Source organism: Canis aureus, chromosome 19 (assembly GCF_053574225.1).
Source record: "Canis aureus isolate CA01 chromosome 19, VMU_Caureus_v.1.0, whole genome shotgun sequence".
NCBI classification, from domain to species: Eukaryota; Metazoa; Chordata; class Mammalia; order Carnivora; family Canidae; genus Canis; species Canis aureus.
The window spans coordinates 6,046,076-6,070,088 of NC_135629.1; the positions used below are offsets into that span (position 1 = coordinate 6,046,076).

A 24,013-nucleotide genomic window follows, 5' to 3' on the forward strand; every position below is an offset into this window, starting at 1 on the left:
ACGTGATCATCCATGTGTCTGTTGGCCATCTGTGTGTCTTCTTTGGAGAAATGTCTGTTCATGTCTTCTGCCCATTCCTTTACTGGATTTTTCGTTTTTTAGGTGTTGAGTTTTGTAAGTGCTTTATGTATTTTTGTATATTAACCCCTCATCAGATATATCATTTGCAGATATCTTATCCAATACTAAAGGTTGCCTTTTAGTTTTGTTGATTGTTTCCTTCTCTTTGCAGAAGCTTTTTATTTTGATGAAATCCCAATAGTTCATTTTTACTTTTGTTTCCCTTGCCTCAGGAGACACATCTAGTAAGAAGTTGCTATGGCCCATGTCAAAGAGGCTGCTGCCTGTGTTCTCCTCTAGGATTTTAAGTGTTTTTCTGTCTCTCATTTAGGTCTCTCATCCATTTTGAATTTATTTTTGTGTATGGTATAAGAAAGTGGCCCAGTTTCACTCTTCTGCATGTCGCTGTCCAGTTTTCCCAATACCATTTATTGAGGAAACATCCTTTTTCCCATTGGATATTCTTCCCTGCTTTGTTGAAGATTAGTTGACCATATAGTTGTGGGTACATTTCTGGGTTCTGGGTTCTGTTCCATTGATATGTGTCTGTTTTTGTGCCAATACCACACTGTTTTTGATTACTTCAGATTTGTACCATAACTTGAAATCCAGAATTGTGGGATCCCTGGGTGGCGCAGCGGTTTGGCGCCTGCCTTTGGCCCAGGGCGCGATCCTGGAGACCCGGGATCGAATCCCACGTCGGGCTCCCGCTGCATGGAGCCTGCTTCTCCCTCTGCCTATGTCTCTGCCTCTCTCTCTCTCTCTCTCTGATGTGACTATCATAAATAAATAAAACTTAAAAAAAAAAAAGAAAAACTTAAAAAAAAAAAGAAATCCAGAATTGTGATGCCTCCAGCTTTTCTTTTACAAGGTTGCTTTGGCTATTTAGGGACTTCTGTGGTTCCATACAAATTTTAGGACTATTCTAGCTTTGTGAAAAACGCTAGTAGTACTTTGACAGGGATTACATTAACTGTGAAGGTTGCTTTGGGTAGCATAGATATTTGTATATATACAAATATAGTATAGATATATATATAGTATAGATATTTGATATTTTAATGATATTTGTTCTTCCAATCCATGAGCATGAGATATTTTTCCATCTTTTTATGCCATCTTCACTTCTTTCATCAGTGTTTCTTCATAGTACAGATCTTTCTTTCACCTCTTTAGTTAGGTTTATTCCTAGGTATCTTGTTGTTTTTGGTGCAGTTATAAATGTGGTTGATTCCTTAATTTCTCTTTCTGCTGCTTCATTATTGGCATATAGAAATGCAACAGATTTCTGTATGTTGATTTGGTATCCTGTGATTTTACTGAATTTGTTTATCAGTTCTAGCAGTTTTTTGGTGGAGTCTCTTGGGTTTTCTATATATAGTATAATGTCATCTGCAAATAGTGAAAATTTTACTTCTTCCTTCCCAATTTGGAGGACTTTTTTATTTTTTTAATATTTTATTTATTTATTCATGAGAGACACAGGGAAAGAGAGAGGCAAAGACACAGGCAGAGGGAGAAGCAGGCTCCATGCAGGGAGCCCAATGTGGGACTCGATCCCGGGTCTCCAGGATCAGGCCCGGGGCGAAGGCGGCGCTAAACCACTGAGCCACCAGGGCTGCCCTGGAGGACTTTTTTTAAAAAAGTAATCTCTACATTCAACATGGGGCTCAGAGTCATGACCCTGAGATCAAGAGTTGCATGCTCCACCAACCGAGTCCGCCAGGCATCTTAGTTTGGATTCCTTTTATTTCTTTTTGTTGTCTGATTGCTCTGGATAGGACTTCTAGTACTACGTTGAATAAAAATGTTAAGAGTGGACATCCCTGTCTTATCCCTGACTGTAGAGGAAAAGCTGTCAGTTTTTCTGCATTTAGGATATTAGCTGTGCACTTTTCATAAATGGCCTTTATTATATTGAGGTATGTTCCCTCTAAACCTACTTGAGTGTTTTTATCATGAATGGCTATTGTCCTTTGTCAAATGCTTTTTCTACATCTATTGAAATGATCGTTTGGTTCTTATCCTTTCTTTTCTTAATGTGATGTATCACATTGATTTGTGAATATTGAACCATCCTTGCATCCCAGGAATAAATCCCACTTGATTGTGGTGAATGATTTTTTTAATGTATGGTTGGATTTGGTTTGCTATTATTTTGTTGAGGATTTTTGCATCTATGTTCATCAGAGATATTTGGCCTGAAGTTCTCTTTTTTAGTGGTGTCTTTAGTTGGCTTGGTATCAGGGTTAATGCTGGCCTCATAGAATGAATTTGGAAGGTTCCCTTACTTTTCTATTTTTTGGAATAGTTTGAGAAGAATAGATACTAACTCTTATAAGAATCAGTTTTAGGAGGAACCTTTCCCCCAGATATCTGCAGTTTCATATTTTGAGGCCTTGGGGGCTGGGGAGAGGGAGCTAAGAATCTGAAACACCACTTGGGATGGCACTCCTGAAGGTAGTTTTTGATTACTGGTCTCCTGAGTCCATTCAGTAAATCCTGTCTTAAAGCCTGGTACTGTTCTGGTGCTTTTGAGGTGCTGGATGTATCCTGAGACCTCATTCGAGTCTCAGATTTCAAAGTAGTATAAACACTCTGCCAACTGGTTTGCACTGTCATTTTATCTCTGTCTGAACCATGTCTACCACCTGGTGTCCTGACCGCTCTGCTTCTCTTCTGTCAGGTGGCCGCCTCTGGAGAGGGCTCCGCCATCAGTGGCTATCTCAGCCGGTGCAAGAAAGGCAAGAGGCACTGGAAGAAGCTCTGGTTTGTCATCAAAGGCAAAGTGCTCTACACCTACATGGCCAGTGAGGTAGTGGTGGTTTGTGTTTTCTCTCCTCTCACCTGTGAAGGCCCTCAGGTTAAGCTCATACCTCAGAATGTCCATCTGGGTGTGCACAACACCCCATCACCTGCAGGGCAGCATAAGGCTGGATGCTGGTTCCAGTTCTCATGTCACTCAAGTCTGTGTCGAGCAGCACTATGTGCTGAGTGTTGCTGTGGATACACAACCATGTTTCGGTTCCAAGTCAAAAGAACTTACCATTTCTCTGTGGAAATAAGGCAGTACAGCATGAGACCTGTGCGCCCAGGTGTTTGAATGTCATAGGCCCGCACCTAGCACAAGCCAGACACTCCATAAGAGCAGGCTGCTTTCTGCTCTCCACCTCAGTTGTTTGGAACAAAGAATATACCACATTTTTTTGCTCTGTGCATTTCCTTTACCAGGGAACTACATTGCTTCATGGTAATGTTTCTACTAAATCAAACGTAAGCTTTTATTTCTTTGAGAGCATCTTACCTTTATATCTAAAATGTAGGAGGGCCTTGGAAGTCAAGCCTTCTGCCAAAGTAGACATGTGTGGGCTATGGTTATATAGCAGGGAGCTTTCTGGTCCTGACCCAGGCTAAACCTGGAGGATAGTTTGAAAGATGTCTATGTGTAGGCCCCACCATCTGGAGGCTTCCACACCTAACCCACTTTGAAAACGGGACTTAAGTATTCTCTGCCCAGCTGCAGAGGGTGTGTGCTTTACCCCAGGAGGATATTCGCATCAGCTCAGGGTTGGCCCTTCCTCCCTGACCGTGGATGCTGGCAAAGGTGGAAGAGACATTTTCTTTTGGGGTGTATAAAGCTTACAAAAGACCTGCAGCTGTGATGGTCGCAGCCTGCCACTCCCTCTGGGAATCCCAGAAGCCAGCAGGGACACACAGGGGGACCCACAGTGGGCCTGTGCAACTCCAGTGCTATGTGAGCCAAGCCCTTGCTGACATGCCCACAGAGGAACTGAGGAGAATTTTGATCTTTCCAGAATAAGCTGAAATGCCTACCTGCAGCCCAGGATAGCATCTTCTAAGTGGGTATTACACAGGATGCTCACAGGGGTTATCTAAACACTGGGTTCTGAGGGGACCCTGAGTAGGCAGTTAGTGGGTGCCTCACAGAAGTCCTTCTCAGAATTTGTAATGTACCCATGTGTATTGTGGAGATTTCCCATGTTGGCCTGATCATTGGCCCTTCCTCATGGAGTGTCTCACGGAACTATTCTACCCCATGGACTACTCTTTGGGAAGAAGAAATGCTGGCTTAGACAAGTGAAGAGGGTTAGTGATGATTAAATAACCACCAAAGATGTGAATCCTGTCTAGGAATGGAAAACCCAAAGTTTCTAGGTCCTGAGCAATGATTGTCGTTGGAAGTGACACCCTAAGTTGCTTTTATTTATTTTTTATTTTTTAAAGATTTTGTCCACTTATACATGAGAGACAGAAAGAGAGAGAGAGAGAGAGAGAGAGAGGCAGAGACACAGGCAGAGGGAGAAGCAGGCTCTATGCAGGGAGCCTAATGTGGGACTCGATCCGGGAACTCCAGGATCACACCCTGGGCCGAAGGCAGGCGCTAAACCTCTGAGACACCCAGGGATCCCCCCTAAGTTGATTTTAAAAAGTGGATTTCAAGTATGTTTCCAAAGTAGTTTTTCCCATAAAGAGCTTGTACAATATCTTAATAAGACCATACCAGTGATAGGACTAAGCTTTCAGGGACGCCTGGGTGGCCCCGCAGTTGAGCGTCTGCCTTGGGCTCAGGGCGTGATCCTGGTGTCCCAAGATCGAGTCACACATCAGGCTCCTTGCATGGAGCCTGCTTCTCCCTCTGCCTGTGTCTCTGCTTCTCTTTCTCGGGAATAAATAAATAAATTCTTTTTAAAAAATGCTTTTAAAAGAAAGGACTAAGCTTTCAAATTCCATCAAAGAAAAATCGTTTGATAAAATGGATAGCCAGTTTTCACTCTCTATACTGTGACCCCCCCCTATCATTTACTTATGTTTCCCTACCTTATTCCTGTCCCCAGAGTTCTGAATTTTTTTCCAACATAGATTAGTTTCACCTCTTTTAGAATCTTTCTTCTATGTAAATGGAATCACATAGAAATGTGACTTCTTCCACTCAGCAGGATGTGTTTAAGATACATGTTTTTGAATACAGCAGTAGGTCATTCCCTTTTATGGCTGAGTAGTATTCCATGTTGTGATCATTTGATACCACCATTTGTTTGTTCCATTTCATCAAGTTGAAGGACGTTTGGGTTGTTTCCGTTTTTTTTGTTAACTATGAATAAAACCACTTTAAACTTCTGTATACAGGTTTTTATATGAAAATGGGTTTTTATTTCACTTGGGTTAACACCTAGGATTGGAATTTCTAGATCATAGGAAAGTATATGTTTGGTTTATCAGAAACTAACAGACCTTTTGCAAAGTGGTCTACCGTCTTAGGCTGCCCTCATCAATGTATGTAAATGGGAGAGTTAGTTATGGTTGCTCCACATCTTAGTTAACACTTAGTATTCAGTCATTAATTTACTAAGAATCTCAGTGGGGTTTTAATTTAGGTTTTCCTAGTGACTAACTATACTTTTTAAAGGTTTTGTTTATTCTTTCATGAAAGACACACAGAGAGAGACAGAGACACAGGCAGAGGGAGAAGCTGGCTCCCTGTAGGGAGCCCGATGCAAACCTTGATTCCAGGACCCCGGGATCATGTCCTGAGCCAAAGGCAGGCGCTCAAACACTGAGCCACCCAGGCGTCCCATGACTAATATTTTTGATGTGCTTATTGGCTATTTGTGTATTTCCCTTTGAGAAATGTCTGTTCAGATCTCTTGCACATTTTTAAAAGTAAGTTGTCTTATTATTACTGAGTTACAGAATTCTTTGCATATCTTGGATACCAGTCTTTTGTCAGATAAATGTTTTGTGAATAAATATTTTGTGGCTTACCTTTGAATTTTCTTAATGAATTTGTTCTGTTCTTTTGGTGAACAGAAGTTTTTTTTAACATAAAACCTAATTTATTAGTGTTTTCCTCTATGACTATTGCCTTTCATATTGTAAGAAACTTTTGTCTACTGCAAGTCAAAAAGTTGTTCCCCTGTATTTGCTTTCTGGGATCTCCAGTGTTTTAGCTTTTACATTCAGGTCTATCTAAAATTAATTTTGAGTATGGTGTGAGATAGGGGTTGAGGTTCATTTTTTTCCGTATGGATATCCAGTTATTCCACCACCACTTGTTAAAGAAAAAGGCTTTCCTTTCCCTATAGGATTATTTTGGTGTCTTTATTAAATAACAAATGATTATATACATTTGGGGCTATCTCTGAATTTTCTATTCTATTTCAGTGAAATATTTACCAATTCTTATGCCACTACCTTACTGCCTTAATCACTAGAACTTTACAGTAAGTCTTGAAATCCGGTTGTGTAAGCCTCTAACATTATTCTTTTTTTTTTTTTTTAAGATTTATTTAGGGCAGGAAGAGGATGGAATAAAACCTATCTGCTCCCCCCCCCCCAAAAAAAGATTTATTTATGTATTTGAAAGAAAGCGTGCATGCACACAGGACTCGGGGGAGGGGCAGAGGGAGAGAATCTTAGACTCCCCACTGACATGGGGCTTAATCCCATGACCCATGAGATCACGACCTGAGCCAAAATCACCAGTTGGATGCATAACCAACTGAACCACCCAGGTGCCCCTCCAACATTGTTCTTTTTATAGATTGTTTGGGGGTAGTCTAGGTCTTTTATGTTTCCATATAAACTTGTCAATTTCTGCACACCTGAGATTATTACAGGGATTGTTGAATCAATTCAGAGAGAGTTGGTATCTTAACAATACTGAATCTTCAAATCTATGAACGTGGCATATATCTTCATTTACTTATTCTTTACTTTTTCTTTTAATGTGTTATAGTTTCAGTATAGAGGTCATATACTTATGTTCTTGCATTTCTGTTAACTTTATTTTTTGCATGCTATTTTTAAAAATATTTTATTTATTCATGAGAGACACACAGAGAGAGAGAGAGAGAGAGAGAGAGAGGCAGAGAGACACAGGCAGAGGGAGAAGCAGGCTCCATGCAGGGAGCCTGATGTGGGACTCAATCCCACGTCTCCAGGATCTTGCCCTGGGCTGAAGGCGGTGCTAAACCGCTGAGCCACCCAGGCTGCCCCTTGCATGCTATTTTGAATCGAGTTTATTTTCCAGTTGTATCCTGGTAGTAAACAGATAGAAAAAACTGATTATCCTATGACCTTGCTAAATTGGTTATTGGTTCTAGTAGTTGTTTAATAATCAAATCCTTTGCAAGCACAGATAGTTTAACTTCTTCTATTTCTGAACTTTATGTTTTTCTTCTTGCCTTAATGGCTAGGACCTTCAGTACAATTTTGAGTTTAATTGTTGGGAGCAAGCACCCTCTTGTCTTGTTCCCAATCTTATAGGAAAAGCATTCAGTATTTCACTGTTAAGTAGGATATTAGCTATAGGTATTTTTCAGGTGCCCTCAGATTAAGGAAATTCCCTTCTAGTTTGCTTACAGGTTTTTTTTAAAATCATGAATCGATACTGAGTTTTGTCAGATGCTTTTCCTGATACAGCAGTCTTTGAAAATTGATTGCATCTTATGCACAACCTCAACTATCCCCATTCTCCTCCCACCACCTTCTTAACTAATTATATCTTAACTAATTGCTTAACTAATTGTATCTCTTCATGTGTGATTTCATAAAGTTGTATTTGATAAGGATGTATCTTCACATAAATACATGTAAATATATCTTTATATACAAAAATCTTTTTTCCACTGAGTACTGTGATTTTAAGATCTACTTATGTTCTCTGTGTACATCTCATCAAATTGTTAGCAACTTTATAGCACAGACACCCTAAGTGGATGAGGGCATGAGGGAACAAGTACAGGGTATGTTTTCTGAAGTAATTCTGGAAAACAGTCACTAACTAATCAAGTCAGCAGAAAGAATGTAGTGTTAGAAGGTGGTCATGAGTCCAAATTCTCTCTGCCCCTTACTAAATTGTGTGATCTTAGAGAGGGAGTTATTTACCTTCCCTGAGCCTCAGTGTCTTAGAACAGGAGTGACGGGACACCTTCTATGATTATTGTGAAGATTCAACAAGATAGTATGAAGATGCAAATGCCTGGACCTTAACAGGCTGTGACAGAGTGTTAAGTTTCTTTCTCTCTGCATGACTGATCTGCATGAGTGGGGGGGGGGGGGGGAGAGTACGCAAGTGGTTATTCCAGTGTTGCCAAAGCTTACCTCACACAGAAGGACTCCTCGTGTATCTTAAATCGGAGGGAACCGTAAATACTGAGCAGTTGACTGTATGTATAGTGCCGTGTTTAATACCAGTTTTCGCTTTTTTCCTCTGTAGGACACAGTGGCCATGGAGAGTATGCCCCTGCTCGGTTTCACCATTGCCCCAGAGAAGGAAGAGGGCAGCAGTGAAGTAGGACCTATTTTTCACCTCTACCATAAGAAAACCCTATTTTATAGCTTCAAAGCAGAGGATACCAATTCGGCTCAAAGGTACCCAAATACCTAGGCCTATATGTCCTTGCCTCTCCCTCTAGAAGGAAACAAGTTACTACCCAGGGCTTTAGCTTCTCTCTGTTCCAGCCATCCTGTTTCATCAAATCTCTTTGGGCCACAGCAGAACAACGGAACTACCTGTTCCTGGTTGTAAGATTTTTTAAAAAGATTATCATGATCCGTTCATACAGGCACACGTTGGTTCAGCAGACATTTCCACTGTGTTCCAGCCCTTTTGCTAAATGCTAGGGAAACACATATGAATATGACATGGTTCCTGACATCAAGCTAACAGTCACCTTGTCCACCTGGTCACTTATAAGTTCTCTGACCGGAGTCACAGAGCGGTGACACCTAATTGTTCCCTCTCCTCTGTTTTACAGGTGGATCGAGGCCATGGAAGATGCAAGCGTGTTATAGCAGTTACCAAGTATGTGGACTCAGAATAAAGTCTTAGGTTGAACATGGACCCTTCCAGAAGCCAATCTGTGTCTCCGTGTCTCCACTTATCAGGACTCACATCTGGATTCAGCACGGGGCCTCATCTTTTTTGCCATAACCTCCCCCTCTCACCGTCACAAGTGGAACCCTTAAGGAATATTTATGAACTGCTCCTTTTCTGTTCTCGAGTCTTCCACCCTCCAACCCCACCCCACCCCAGCATAAACTATTTCCTTACCCAGTAGTGAGATCAGGTTTAGTAACGTGAAGACATGGAAACAATAGGAAAAAAGTACATTTTAGAAATGCAGGCTTTTTAGTGGAAACAGGCTTTTACAATTTTTTTTTTTACTATGGTAAACATCATCACCTTTCATAGCATTGGTGTCAGTGCCTCAGGTGAAACGAGAAGCAACTGGTAAATAACAGCTACCCTCATCGAAAGCACTTTATTGTTTTACTGAGCTACAACCTCTAGTTTTGTTTTCCAAGTGATTCACTTAAGTAAGGAGCAGATGGGAGTCCTGTGGACTAATTTGCCGCCAGTTCACAACAAGGGTGTACATACAGTTGATTTGTGCAGACATGGCTGGGCCTCACCAAGTGGGCAAGTGAGCAGCACTCGGAGGAGAGGGTGCTCCTTACTGGGGAGGCCGCACTGCACTGGATAAGAAGGCAAGGATTTTCTCCTCCTCTTGCTCATGAGACCTGTATACTGACACGACTTATTAATACAGGACCCCCTCCTTCCCAGGGTGGTCCTCACACTACACCAGTGCTGGAAGCTCAGCCGCTGGCTAACCCAGCCCCCACCCTGGAGGTCACCACAAACCCCCTGAGGAGAGAGGGTCTGCTTTAATTTATTGTGTGCCTTCCTGTGTTTACCCAACATGAGCTGATGGCATTAGGTGTCTGAGAACCTGAGCTTGTTGCCAGTATGGCTATCTTTCGGCTGTATTACCAAAACCTTGAGATATATAGAGAGAAAAGATAACAATCCAAAGGTGGATTAGTGAGTGTTCTTGGCCAGTGGCTCTGGACACAGTGAGGGGGCACAGAAGTAGTGGCTTGAAGATACTCTAGGGCACCTGGGCCCAGCCACCTCCAGCTGAGGACCGCTGCTCATCATGCTGCACAGATGTCTGTTTGCAGAGTAGGGGTGGGGCCAGGTGGGATTCCTTGTTAACTCTCATTGAAATAGAAAACAATCATACCATTTCCTGATGTCCTGTCCCCTAAACAAAAAGGCATTTGCTGACAAGCCCTTTGTATAAAGCACCATCTCAAGGAGTTATTTACATTAAATATTTTCAGGGGAATTTTTTTTCTAGTTTGCAATTTCTCTTTTAAAATGTTTGCATTAAACATTTAATTCATGATTGAAACTAAGTGATGAGACATCTTTTTATTAATTTTTGAGGGATCAGCTCCACTGCAACCATTTTCATCAACAGACATATTTAAGTGGGGCTCCTCGAGCCTCTGAGCCTTTAAAAAGCACAGCGAGATCTCAGCACTAGATAGTGGGAGTTTCCCCAATCTCCTGTGCGCCATTGGCCACTGTCAGTCTCTGGGCTTCCAGATGCGTAGAATTACGAAGGCCTCTTGTACCATGTAACATCCTACTTCTGATGCTCTGAAAAGAAGAGGTAATGGAGCTTTTCTCACCAAGTACTTCCCCTAATACAAAACACCGGAGTTATAGATAAACCCTACTGGGTCAGTTTTATAAAAGGAAGTGACAGGGGCCACTAAAATCCTCCACGGCTCCCGTGTGACTGGGCAAGGACCCATCTGGTTTACCTGTAACTCCTTCTCTCCTGTCCTTCCCACAGTTCATCGATTTCAGCGGATTTCTCCTGGCCAATTTTGCTGGCTGTTCCTTCCCTGACCTGCTCTTCGACCAGCCAGTTTTACAGGTTCATGGGGCCTACTCAGAGTAACTCAGGTGAAGGCACCCACCTAGCCTAAGGGTGCTCCTTTCTACTGGGCCCCGGGGCTGGAGAAATGGCCAGCTTTGATGCCATAACCATGTTCCCCAAGGCTCCATGGTTTCTGCTTTGCCCACCTGCTCCCTGGGCACAGAGCAGCTCCTCTGCTGTGTGCCTTCAGCTGGGGCTGTGTTTTGTGCCAAGCTGTATCCCACAAAAGAGAGCATGCAGGCCCTGAGCAAAGTCACTCACTTCAGGGGCTCCAAGCCTTGGTGTTTTCACCTGTCACATGGAAACCATTCCAGCTTCCCAAAGAGTGCAGGGATAAGCACAAACCAAACACTCAAGAAGGCAGGCTGGAAACCGTAACCCCACGGGGATGGGCCTGCATCGTACAAAGTAAAAGAAGTCATGGGCCCTGCTCTGTGACAAGATGAAGACAATATGCCAAGACCTTCCTTATTATCCACGGAAATTGCAAGCAAGAAAGCGGGCCTAAAGAGGGCCTGGCAGGGGCAGGCTGAGCTCCCTCTGGTCATCGGGTCATTTCCCCCTCGATTTTTGAATGACCTCTCCCTGAGCTCTTCACACGTGGGTCAGGAAAACACCTCTGTAGGGTAGGCCTCCACCTGCTTCTCAGAATCAGTAAAATTTTGTGAAACCGGAGTTGCGCTGAAAGCAAGCCCTTGCTTTCTAGTGGCTTCACACCTTCTCTGCAGACAATGTCTTTCCCACCTGGATCGGTCTTAGTAAGTCGGAAGAAATCTGTCCGTGCTCACTAACACAAAGCACACTAGAAACAAAGTGTCCAGGAACATTGGTCAGGTCTCTGGCTCATGGTCATGACTCTTGCACAGCTCAGAAGTAGGCTTTGAGTTGTGGTCAGGCTGACAGACAAGCTGGCCGCTTACTCTCCCTTGGATGCTGCCTGGCCCCATGTGTGGGTGTGGACTGTGGGTGGGTCTTGGGGTGCATGCCATGCGGGCTGGTGCCCAGGATGACAGCCCTGCTACCACCACTGAAGGGTGATGAGGTCCGAGTCCGTTCTTCATCCAGCCCAGCCTTGCATTTGTCTGACAGTGTAAATGTCCATCACTGAACACTGAAGCCCTGAGTAGGGACCGAGGTCACCTGGGCTGAGGAGTGGTAGGACCAAGCTGGAGCTGAGTTCTGCTACAAGGCAGAATCAACAACATGCTGGAATATTCTAATTGATTCAGCCCATGTTTTGTGGCTTCTATAATCATGGGAGTTTTTGTGCTTCCATATATTGATGGTCAGCTGAAAGGACAGAGGTGTCCACACTAAGAAGCCTGTTTCCAACAGCAGGTAAGAGAAAACGAACATCAAATTGGTTTAAACAGGAAATTAGCTCTATAAGGAGATCCAAAACCAGGGCAGTTTGACTTCGACAGTATCCCTAAGAACCAAGCTCTTTGGGTTTCTCTAATCTGCTGTCCGGTGTCAGCCCGATTGATTCCAGGGTTGGTTCTCCAGAGACTGAGGAGTGACTGCCACTAGTGGCTGGGCTACAGGTTCCCCTGTTTACAGGCACCAGGGAGGGGGGACTAACTCCTCTTTCTGTACTCGCTTTTTCTTAGAAGCATCCAGCAGGCCTTCCATGCTGCTCCAGGTCCACACGTTCAGGGACGGACCTGTCAGCTGGGGGCTGAGGGGAGGACAGCTGCTGAGGATCTACCCACAAAATCCATTCTTTGGACCACATCTTTTGGAAAAAAGACTATGGTTTGGATCAACATAATGCAAGGAGTGTGGGGGGCCATGGAGCACGTTCTCTATGTGGCCTCAGTTTCTTCCTTGCACTGATAATCTGGTGATGTTGTACAGGAAATGGCATCCTATGTGGACAGAACAGATGGACAACAAGCCTCATTCTGATAGTCCTTCATGGGTACCGTTATAATAGAGCAAGCATAGAAAGGCAGCATTTCCACAAGAGTGAAAGAGAGGCTTGTACAAAATAAAATCCGTGTTAAGAAAGCAAGGGTGAGGGGAAGAGAAAGAAAAGACACAGTGTACAAGGTCTGTAGCCTTATTTCTTTTTTTTTAAACTCTAGGAGTGGATTATGAAATCGATGTAGTGGACCAGAACCAGCTCCCTCCCCACAACCCCACCCCACAGGCACAGCAGAACAGAACACAGCAGGGCGTATCCCTCGTCCTTAAGAACTATTGTGGTTTCAACCGTGTGTGTGTGTGTGTGTGTGTGTGTGTGTGTGTGTGTGTGTGTGTACGTACACAGGATTTACTGATTGTTGATGTAAAATGTATTTATACTTCTAGATTATGGTCAAAACTTATTTTTCAAAATGTTTTTAAACCTCTAGCTTCTTAAGACTGTCAGGTAAGGAAAAACTAAGGAGCACAGAGTTGCAGTTAGGCATATAATGAACCAAAACAAAAGACTTTACTAAAGACACATTCAAATGTAAGGACACTGCCAGTTTTATTTTTTGAATGCTTCAAAAATACTACAAGGAGGGGGGAGGTATAAAATTCATGGTAAAGCTAAAAAAATAGTTTTGATCAGGAAATGGATGTGGCACCAGACACCTATAAGCAAAGTAACATATTCCTGTCACTGGTATGTGTAAATTATAAGTTACAACAATTATCCAGGAGCTGAGAGTTGCAAATATCATAGAACTTTGGAATAACAACATGTTATTATGCCAGGGATTCCCAAAGCTTATTTGCAACAGTGACTATTATTCTGGTTTATTATATAAAGATTTCCCCACTCAAGTGAGAACTGCCCTAAATGACCTCAAGTTCTTTTCAAAATTAGGATCTCGCCTTCAAAAGAGCAAGTTCACATTCTCTCCAAAGGTAGACTCGGAGGGAAAGGAAGGATTTGGCTGTACGTCCAATGTGCTCACCAACAGCTATATCCAAAAATCTGTCTTGTGGTCAAGTATAGGAAATAATTCTATATATTCCTAAAAACTCCTTTTAAAGTCTCAGGTACAAGGAGAAGATGAAGACTTAAAAGAACTGCCATCTCCAATAAATCTGTGGCCCTTCAAATCCACTGGCCTGCACTTAACAACCCCTAACAGCCACACTAGAATTTCATGAATGCATAATGGAGCTGCCCTGCTGTGAGCAACGTACATGAGAAAATAAATTACCTCTTGATCGCTACAGTAATTGGCTATACCCCAAAGCATGAGACTTGATTATTCCAACATGTATAATTATGGAAGTTGTTATAGGCATAAAATTAGACAGCTTTTTAAAATACAGCTGTAATACCATTCAGTGTGACTGACCCTGAACCTTATTTTATGGGGCACGGTGGAAAATGACCATTAGTTTTCACTGCAGCAATCTAATTTCTCTTAAATCTCAACCTTTCACCTACTCAACAAAGATTTTTCATTTTTACAAATAATCAAGATATTGGTCTCATTATACAAGCCCATCCCTTGCTATATAGGATCAAAAACATCCCCCCCCACCTGACAAAAAGATGTGAAGAAAATGGCTTTTTTTTTAAAGGATTTATTACTTATTACAGTTAGTGCGAGCAGGTGGGAGGAGGGCAGAGATGTAAGGAGAGACTCTAGAAAACTGCTAGCTCCATGCTGAGCATGGAGCCTGACTCAGGGCCATCCTATGACCCTGAGACTATAACCTGAGCTGAAATCAAGAGTTGGGACACTCAACTGAGTGAGTGATCCAGGTGCCCCCCAAATGGCCTTTTAAATAACATTGAAACCCTTTCCTTTTTCCAGATATGTCCCTTGACATTATTAAGCTTTCTTTGTGAAAAATTATAAGGGAACAGTCTTTCTCTCCTTTGTTTAGTAAGGCTATAAAGACTTTTTTTTTTTTTTTTTTTTGGCTATAGAGATAAGACTTCTAACAGAGGATGCAACATGGTGTTTTCTTGACAAGTTCTCTCTTTGGGGGGTGAAATCACAATAAATACATTTGCTAAAAACCCTATCAAAATTTTAAATATATTTAACAGTGCATTTCACATTCAAAGTTTGTAAGATTTAGATGTTTAGTTCAGGGATTTGGTCAAGAGTTTTGAGCTCTGAGGTTCAACACCCTCATGAATGCCTCAGTTTACCACTTGGAAGAGTGCTTCCACTTTCTTCCTTCCACACTCCTCCACCCTGGTAGGTGGTGCAGCCTCAAATGACCTACGAGCCAACAGACTCATGAGTTGGAACTCATCTGAAGCCCCACAATCCATTGATAGCAAATCTGGAATATGCCAAGACATCCAGGGTACCCTGTACTCTGCCACCGGCACCCTCAACTGCCATCCTCAGCTGAAAGATGATTAATTTTCAGTTATTCTGGAAACTGGCTCTGCTGATTGAAACTCTGATGCACAGTTGACGGATACTCACCTTCCTAATACAGAGAAACACTGGTTACCTAAGTCATAACCAAAATGTCTACGAACAAATCAAATTTGCTCAACAAACCTAGAGCCTCAAGAATACATGGTATTTCCTTCCAGGGTTAATTAGCTGGAAAGAAAGGTTAATATGATTGGGATTGTGTTCCCTGGTGGTAAAATTTTTCAGTTGACTGCTGGAAGGAGAGAGAGCAAAAGCTGAATGTTGTGCACGTAAGCCCAGGAGAACCCTAAGGGACCTCGGAACACTGCAATGCTCAGGTGCTATTTTAACAGTACTACGCACTAGAGACACGGTTATTTACCTCCAGGAGGTCACCACCTGAGAAGTTGGGTACAAACACTCTCAAGGTAGAGGTTGAGAAAGGGCTGTGAGAGAATGGAAAGCAGTGAAGGGACTGTGCCTGAGGCAGATCAGTAAATAACTGGGTGGGGGTGTGACTTGCCACCTTGCAGAAGGGCTGGCGAGGGCTGGCGAGGGCTGGCGAGGGCTGGCGTTACAGAGAAAAGAGGTTAGAAGGCCCCAGGAGGCAGAGCAGGAGTAAAGTATGTGAGAATGAGTAGGATACCATGTGGCATATCCAGGAAATGGGATAGTCAGTATTATCAGAGTGAATGGAAGAAGTCACAAAAACAGAGACAAAAAGGGCTGTCTGTGGGCAGGCCACTCAGGGCCACTACACTTACCCTACAGTTTCGACATCTGTTTTAGGAAGAACACTCTGGTCTTCCACTGAAAAGGTGAACTGAACACGTGAGATGGGAGCCTATTCTGTCAGAGACTGTTGCCACAGTCGATGCCCTCCTGCACATTTTCCTCCCAACGGAAGGGACGTAGACACTCCTGCCATCAAGCGATCCTCTCGCCTTGAACCTGGGCAGGCCTTGGTGATGGCTCAAGGAGTATCAGAGGAGTGGCTTCTATATAAGATGCCACTTTATTTGCGTGTATACTCCTGGAATGCATCCAGCATGCTGCGAGGAGGCCCGGGCCACACAGAAAGGTCACGTCAGGGTCCATACTGCCAACCAGCACCAATCACTAGACAGGATAGGAAGCCTGTTCTGGGGACTCTAGCTCCAGCTACTTTCTGAGTGCAACCACAAGAGCCCTCCAGAGAGAACCTCCTATCTCAACCCCCTAGAACTGCAAGATGGTGATGTTAAAAAGTGTTTTTTTAAGCTATTGAGTTGGGATGTGGTTAGTTACGCAGTGATACCCAGAAAACATGCATTTCTTGGCTCTTTTCCAAAACCTACTAAAAGGACAGTAAATGAATAAAAAGATATAACCTAAAAGACAAAGAAAAGGCACAGGATATCAAAATGGTCAACTCATTTTTGGAGGATACATGCATGGACAGCAGCAGCTGAATTAGCAGAGAAAACTAATACTGAAGTGCCTGCCGGGAGGGACTCCAGTGAGACACAAGGGCCAGCCCTTGCTCTCAAGAAGCTTGGAGATTGGAGGCACGGGCGTCTGGGAAGGCTAGAGTGGAACCAACAAGAGGATGAGTTGAGAGTCTTTGTAAGCAGTCATGAGACCCTCAGATCCCCTGAGCCCAACTCTATAGAGACAAGTGACTGCCCTTCCCCACCCTGACAGGAGACAGTAAACGTGTGCTCTGGAAGAATGAGAACTATGGCATTCAACCTGGAGACATGGGCTCAGGACTGCCAAATTCCCTTTCCATGACAGATTAAAATGTATGTTCTATAAAAGGAATTGAAATTCTGAGTTCAAGTGTTTTTATTGTAAGACCACCACTGAATGGTGTTCTAATCTGAAAGGGGCTGAAAAGACCTATGTGACAGCCTTTCAGTGGCCCTGGCTCAGTTCAGATTTTATGTGATTAGTCAAAGGTTCCAAACTAGTTCTGAGACCCAGAACCATGTTTAAGAGATAATGTTTGGCCTGCACATTTAAAACTCCATTTGTATATTACCAATATTTGAAAGTCAGATTTCATTTGCAAATCTGGGTTTCTGGCTTCTCTTGAAATATGCATTTCTGGCTGCATTCCAGATGCTGAGAGGGGGCTTGTCCCTTTTATTTAAATTATTTTTTAATTTTTTTTATTATTTTATTTTTTGGGGGGGGCTGTCCCTTTAAGTCTAGTGAGCTCTCCAGGTGTCTCGGTGACCAGTTAACATACCAATAGGGTTTATCTCAGCTTACTGACCAGCTTTAGAATACCTGCCAGACCCAACCCACACTGTCCCCACTTTAGGCATCTTTCACTTCAGCCCTAAGCAATGCAAAGCCATTAAAGAACTTTATTAACAGAATAAAGCTAGAAATGGCTGTTTCAGATCACTCAGGTAGTAGAGGGGAGGGAAGAAGGAAGGAAGGGTGGGTAGGGAGGGGGCACCTGGTAGAGTTGCTTTGGAAGGTTAGGAAGCCATGACAGAGGGAAGACCTAGAGAACAGTGGAGGAGCAGCCAAATGTGACCCAGAGCCTCCCCAAGGTGAAAGCCAAGACCCAAAGCAAAGCACAGAAGGCTTTTCCAAAGGACTTTTGGCTTTGAGGTGTTTGAGGTGCTTTTTCTGGCCTATAATGAACAGGCTGTGAGGCTGATATAATCTCTTCAAGAAACTCAAGGAGTGGGACACCTGGGTGGCTCAGTGGTTGAGTGTCTGCCTTTGGCTCAGGTCATGATTCCTGGGTCCTGGGATCGAGTCCCACATCGGGCTTCCTGCATGGAGCCTGCTTCTCCCTCTGCCTGTGTCTCTGCCTCTCTCTCTGTGTCTCTCATGAATACATAAATAAGATCTTTAAAAAAACAAAAACCTCAAGGAGTGCCACTACTTAGACTTTGAGAATAAAAGGCCAGCAGGCTCCAGTGATGAGCTCTTGTGGTGGTGCGGGACTAGTAAAGAACTCCCAACCTCAAGACTGAGAGTTCCAAATTAGGCAACCTGCATTCTAAAACAGGGGATCAAGGGAAGATGATCTAATTTTTCATCATACACCAAGATACCAAATACTACTTTGAAATAATACCCATTCAAGGCCCTGGAACCCTCAGGACAGAAACTAAAAGGGCAAACCTCCCAGCAAAAGCCATTCTGGAGGAACTCGTGAACCCACTCTCACAGTGTGTCCCTGTGTCTCCAGTCCCACCAGTCCACCACAAGCTCAGTCTCTCTTCTCTTCCTGGGAAAAGCAAGGGCCAAGTATACAGAACCTGAGACCTCTCCAACTAGCCTACACAGTGACAGAGCTCAACCTCCAGAGAATCACGGAGGTGGAGAGAAGAGGATTTTCTTCCTAAAGTCCTCAAGGACAGAAGAAGAGAAATAAGCAGAAATAACTATGGATAAACGTTCCACCACCTGCCTTTGGAGAAGTCACGCTGCCCTGTTGAAGGCCTCAAACTCTTTCAGCTATAAAAACAAGATAATACCATCCACTTCACAAAGTTATTCTGAAGATTAAACAAGATAATGTGTGACGATAAGGAACATGCAATCTGGTACTCATTTATTACATCTGTTTAGATTCCACATTCTTAAAAAATAAGGCTAATAATTACATGAGGTTTAACAGTTTATTTTATAAACATGTCATAATTATCTAAATGATGTAACAGAAGTTTCATAAATTACTATACATAGTATAGAGCATAAGCTATTATAGAAAAGTTGATACAAAATTCAGAAGGTAATTAATAAGTCTTCCTAGTTTACAAAAATAAGGAAAACCATAATTTCTACTACAAAAGCAGTATTTTTACAAGTTAAAAAAAAAACTTTGCTTAATAATAGTACCTTGAAAAATTTAGCATATCTACAACTATTATTTAACCAAAATTTGGTCTTCATTGACATTTATCATTTAAATAACCCTGGATGGCAAAAAACATGTTTACTCTGTGCTATGTATAAAATGAAACTCCATGATATAGTTCCTGCTCTCAAGGAGCTCACAAATTACTTAATAATTGACTGAAAAACAGACTATTTAGTTAACTGTTGTGGAAAAAAAAAATAAATCTGCTCAGAGAACAAAAAGGACAGAGAAAGGAACACCTAGGTCTCATCCACAGAGCACTGTCCAAGGAGCCAACAGCCCCAAGCTCACATCTCACCCAGCTCAGGGAAATCAACAAACTTTAACTGAGTTCATCTTAAAAGTGGGAAGATAGTATGAATACTGTTCACCATATACTGTTGATGGGAAAAGCACTGATTCATTAAATACCCACTTTTTAATTAAATTTTATTTATTTATAAAAGAGAGAGAGAGAGAGAGAGAGGCAGAGACACAGGCAGAGGGAGAAGCAGGCTCCATGCAGGGAGCCTGATGTGGGACTTGATCCCAGGACTCCAGGATCACGCCCTGGGGCCAAAGACAGATGCTAAACTGCTGAGCCACCCAGGGATCCCCTAAAATACCCACTCTTTACCACGTACTGTGTTAAGCGCTAAGATAGAGAGGGACAAGGCATAGTTCAGTAGAGAGCTCACAGTCTGGGGAGGTGCCAAGATAAAGCACACACAACAGCTGGATACTCCCAGATAGATCATCACTCCTGTCACACCCCCATCCCTGTGAATGAATAATCTTCAGTAGTGGTCAGCTTAAAAAAATAACTGCATTTCAAAAAGCAAAACAAAAAGTCTTGTCTTGTTTTTCTTTTGCCACCCATTTTTGGAATTAGATCAGTGGTTCAGGCCAGTAATGTACATCAGAATTCTCTGTGATGCTCATAAGTGCTGATGCCAGGCCCCACCCAAAGCTTACTGCTTCACAACCACTGGGGCCTGGCAGTCCTTTACTATGCCCCCTCCAAGTCAAGAGCCCTTTAAAGGCAGATAAAATAACGTTAAAAGTACTGTTGATGCAAATGAAGATACTTATTAACACAGTATAAAAAAAAAAAGCATAAGCTAGTATAAATACAGCATGAATATTTTTTGTGATTAAAGCCACTTAAAATACTTTTACTAAAAAGACTTCTAACCAGGGTCACCTGGGTGGCTCAGTCCATTAAACATGACTCTTGATTTCCCGCTCAGATCATGATCCTCAGGGTCATAAGACTGTGCACCGGGATCCCTGGGTGGCGCAGCGGTTTGGCGCCTGCCTTTGGCCCAGGGCGCGATCCTGGAGACCCGGTATCGAATCCCACGTCGGGCTCCCGGTGCATGGAGCCTGCTTCTTCCTCTGCCTGTGTCTCTGCCTATCTCTCTCACTGTGTGCGTATCATAAATAAAAAAAAAAAAAAAAAAAAAAAGACTGTGCACCAAGAGTGGAGCCTGCTTAAGATTCGGTCTCTGCCTCCCACCTCAAATAAGTGCAGTGTGCTTTCTCCAAAAAAAAAAAAAAAAAAAAAATATATATATATATATACACACACACACATATATATATATATTTTAAAAGACTTCTAGCAAAAACACAATGGAGCAAAAAATGGCACTGTGGCAGCACCGATCTAAATTTGCAGAGGCCTGTTACCTGCTGTGATTGTTTGCAATCTGTCTCTGTATGTGTGCACCTCTTTTCAGGGAAAGAAAAGCTGCTCAAGATTATGAATCCTTTCTATGCTTTTTTTTTTTTTTTTTTGATTGATTGATTGACTGATTTTACAGACAGGTCGAGAGCACATGCACAAGCAGGAGGAGTGGCAGGGAGAGGGAGAAGCAGGCTCCCCCCTGAGCAGACAGCCTGATCCTGGGCTGGATCCCAGGACCCTGGGATCATGACTGAAGTCAAAGGCAGATGCTTAACCAACTGAGCCACCCAGGTGCCCCTCTACACTACTTTTAATATTCAATATCTAACCTTTAAGTGAACATTTACTGAACGCTTTTACCAACAGGCCAAACTGATGCAGCATGGTTTTATTTGTTTTTTTTTTTTTTATTTTTATTTATTTATTTATGATAGTCACACACAGAGAGAGAGAGGCAGAGACACAGGCAGAGGGAGAAGCAGGCTCCATGCACCGGGAGCCCGACATGGGATTCGATCCCAGGTCTCCAGGATCGCGCCCTGGGCCAAAGGCAGGCGCCAAACCACTGCGCCACCCAGGGATCCCTACAGCATAAATCTTAAGGTCAAAAGGACTAGATCCCAACTTTGGCTTCCCTTATTGCACCTGTACCATTTAGCAGGTTGCTTACCCTACCTGGGCCTCAGTTCCCACACTTCAGTAAAATGAAATAACTGTGTGTTGTTCACAGTGCTAAGGATAGTCCATCATAGAAATGTAAATGGAGTGCCTGGATGGCTCAGCAGTTGAGCATTTGCCTTTAGCTCAGGTCATGATCCTGGGGTCTTGGGATCGAGTCCCGCATGAGTCTCCCTGCATGGAGCCTGCTTCTCCCTCTGCCTATGTCTCTGCCTCTCTCTGTATCTCATGAATAAATAAATAAAATCTCTAAAAAAAAAAAAGAAAGAACCGTAAATGATTGTTTAGTATTTACTTCATAACTAGTGCAATTTTAACATGTTTGCAAAAACAAAACAAAACAAAATCCCAAACTCAATGATGTATGAATTTTGTACACTATATCTGGAAGCATTATTCAACATTAAAAAATTAATTTTTGAAAAAGGGTACACAATTGTAAAAGCAGTCCATGTTTACTAGGATTTACCATCAAAATACCGTGTTACCATAGGCACATCACGTGACCTTTCTGGTTCTTACCCACTCTTCTGTAAGATCTTCCTGCCAGAAGAGGACTGGACCTTATCATTTCTTGAGGCCCCTTCCAGCTTCAGGATCTGTGTGATTCACCAAGACACTACAAATTTAACTCTTTTACTCATTTACTTCTTTTAGAAGTGAGAACAAGGGAGAAGAAAAAAATGGTGTGTTTAAAGCACTTCCTGGGGATCCCTGGGTGGCTCAGCAGTTTAGCGCCTGCCTTTGGCCCCAGGGCGTGATGGGGGGGGGAGGGTTCCCGGGATCAAGTCCTGCATTGGGCTCCTTGCATGGAGCCTGCTTCTCCCTCTGCCTGTGTTCCCGCCTCTCCTTCTGTGTCTGTCATGAATAAAATAAAGTATTTTAAAATATAAAAATAAAGCATTTCCTATCAAAAAGAAATAGAAGATTATGGACAAAATACTCAAAAGCTGGGGTCAGCCTGACCAAAGCGTAAATGTCTAAGAAAAATGGTTAACCCATCCATCCTGGGTTCAGCATTTATTTATAACATGAAAAATGCAAGAAAAAAAAATCAATAAACAGAGGATCTTCCTCCTACAAAGCACGATGGCCAAGAAGAGTTTAGCCAAAACATTTCAGGGCGTCTAAGATAAATAAGTGGTCCACCCCTCCCAAAGCGAGTCAAAACCACGACTTAAAAAGAGAGGAACATCTACGGAACACGTACAACCCCAAATTCCTAAGGGTCGAGAGGAGCAGTTTTGCAGAGCCGTTTTACATACAACCTAGGTATCACTTCACTAGCCCCACACAGCAGGGAGAGGGGAAAGGACTTAAGATGGGGGTCACATGTCCACTAAGAGACCGTAAATACCAGGTCTTGAACTATTTCAATCCTTGACCCATACCTCCAGAAGCCGGCGGCTTTAAAACCTGAATAAAAAACCAATCCGTAAAGAGTAGGGCACAAACCGCCCAATACCCACCAATAAGCCATCCCGTTGACCTGCAGGCTGTCCGCTGCGAGATGGCTTCTTCGGCCAACACACACCTAGGCTTCAGCTCGGCGGGAGGCCGGGATGGAAGAGGTCACCGGGAGAGCACGTCCCCCAGGAGGCGCGGGCTGGCTTCCGAATAACGGCGCCCGGCGTTCCCAGGCTTTGAAGACGACCGAGCGGCCCTCTGCCCTGCAAGCCGACCCTGTCGGCCGGGCCGCTTGGCCTCGCCGCCCCGCCGCCCGCCGCCCGCCTGCCAGCCGCCCGCCTGCCAGCCGCCGGGCCCGCGGGCCGCCGAGGGGCCGGACGGACCAGCGCCGGCCGCGGCGTTCCGGTGCGCGCGCGCGTCCCAGCCAATCGCGTGCTCGCCCGCCCCCCGCGGCCGCGGCGAGGCTGGCGCTGGGAAGAGGAAGAAGAACATTCGCCCTCCTCCTACCAGCGCGCGGGCGGCGGCGGCGGCGGCACCGGGGTCACGAACTCTGACCTTTCACTGACAAAAACAATAACAAACCCCCCCTTCCCCGCGACCCCGGCGGCGCCCCCGGGCCCGCCCCCGCCGCCCCCGCTCCCACCGCGGCGTCTCGTCTCTCGCCTGCTGCCCCGAGAGCCCGCGGCCCCGGGGCTCCCGCCATCCGCCAACGCCGGGAGCCCGGCCTCCCCGCGCCCTGCCCTCCGCGTCGGGGGCCGCCCGCCGCAGACACGGGACCTGCTCCGAGGCCGCTTTGGCGCCAAATCCAGAGGTAAAATTGAAAAGGGGCCGGGGCGGGCTCGGGCCGGCGGCGGAGGGGGCGGGCCTGGCGCGCGGACATGGAGCCGCCGCGACGGCGGCTGAACCCGACCCTTTTACCTTTGCCACGGGGCGGCGGCGGCGGCGCCGGACGCTTTGCATAGTGGGCCGGGCCGCTCCCCTCCCCTCCCCGCCCGCGGCCGGGCGAAGCGAGCGGGCTCCCCCTGACCGGCCCGGCCGGCGCGAGGGTGGGGGCGGAGGGGGAATGGCCGCGGCCCCGCCTCACAGTTGGCCCTCCGCCAGCGCCGCCATTTTGTTCGCGATGGAGATGGCTCCGGCTGGGCCGGGCTCCCCTCCTCCTCCCTTTCATCCTCCTCCTCCCTGCAGTCCCTCCTTCCCTAGTTCCCCGGCTCCTCGCCCCGCCGCTTCCCGCCCGCCG

General features: G+C 44.5%; 2 protein-coding genes and 1 long non-coding RNA gene across 10 annotated transcripts in view; 2 read left to right on the top strand and 1 right to left on the bottom strand.

Annotated features, from left to right (window-relative positions):
• The window catches only part of FGD5 (FYVE, RhoGEF and PH domain containing 5), a 128,213-nt gene extending 117,930 nt beyond the window's left edge, over positions 1-10,283 (top strand). For all 5 annotated transcript variants that reach the window (XM_077857716.1, XM_077857717.1, XM_077857714.1 and 2 more), the window contains exons 19-21: positions 2,747-2,875; positions 8,300-8,454; positions 8,841-10,283. In XM_077857716.1, coding sequence (XP_077713842.1) covers positions 2,747-2,875; positions 8,300-8,454; positions 8,841-8,877 — 321 coding nt within the window. In that variant the 3' untranslated portion in view covers positions 8,878-10,283. The remainder of the gene's footprint in view (positions 1-2,746; positions 2,876-8,299; positions 8,455-8,840) is intronic.
• Positions 10,284-21,995: 11,712 nt separating this feature from the next.
• Positions 21,996-23,095, bottom strand: LOC144289523 (uncharacterized). The gene is made up of 2 exons (XR_013357385.1): positions 22,839-23,095; positions 21,996-22,227 (listed from the first exon to the last, which is right to left on the bottom strand). It is a non-coding gene; the product is annotated as an uncharacterized LOC144289523 (long non-coding RNA).
• A 174-nt stretch (positions 23,096-23,269) lies between these two features.
• NR2C2 (nuclear receptor subfamily 2 group C member 2) overlaps positions 23,270-24,013 on the top strand; it is a 97,984-nt gene continuing 97,240 nt past the window's right edge. For 3 of the 4 annotated variants that reach the window (XM_077857724.1, XM_077857727.1, XM_077857730.1), the window contains exon 1: positions 23,271-23,587. The gene's annotated coding sequence lies outside the window, so the exon portion shown is untranslated. Of the gene's footprint in view, positions 23,588-24,013 lie in introns of all 4 variants that reach the window. The other variant, XM_077857729.1, reaches the window with a different exon arrangement.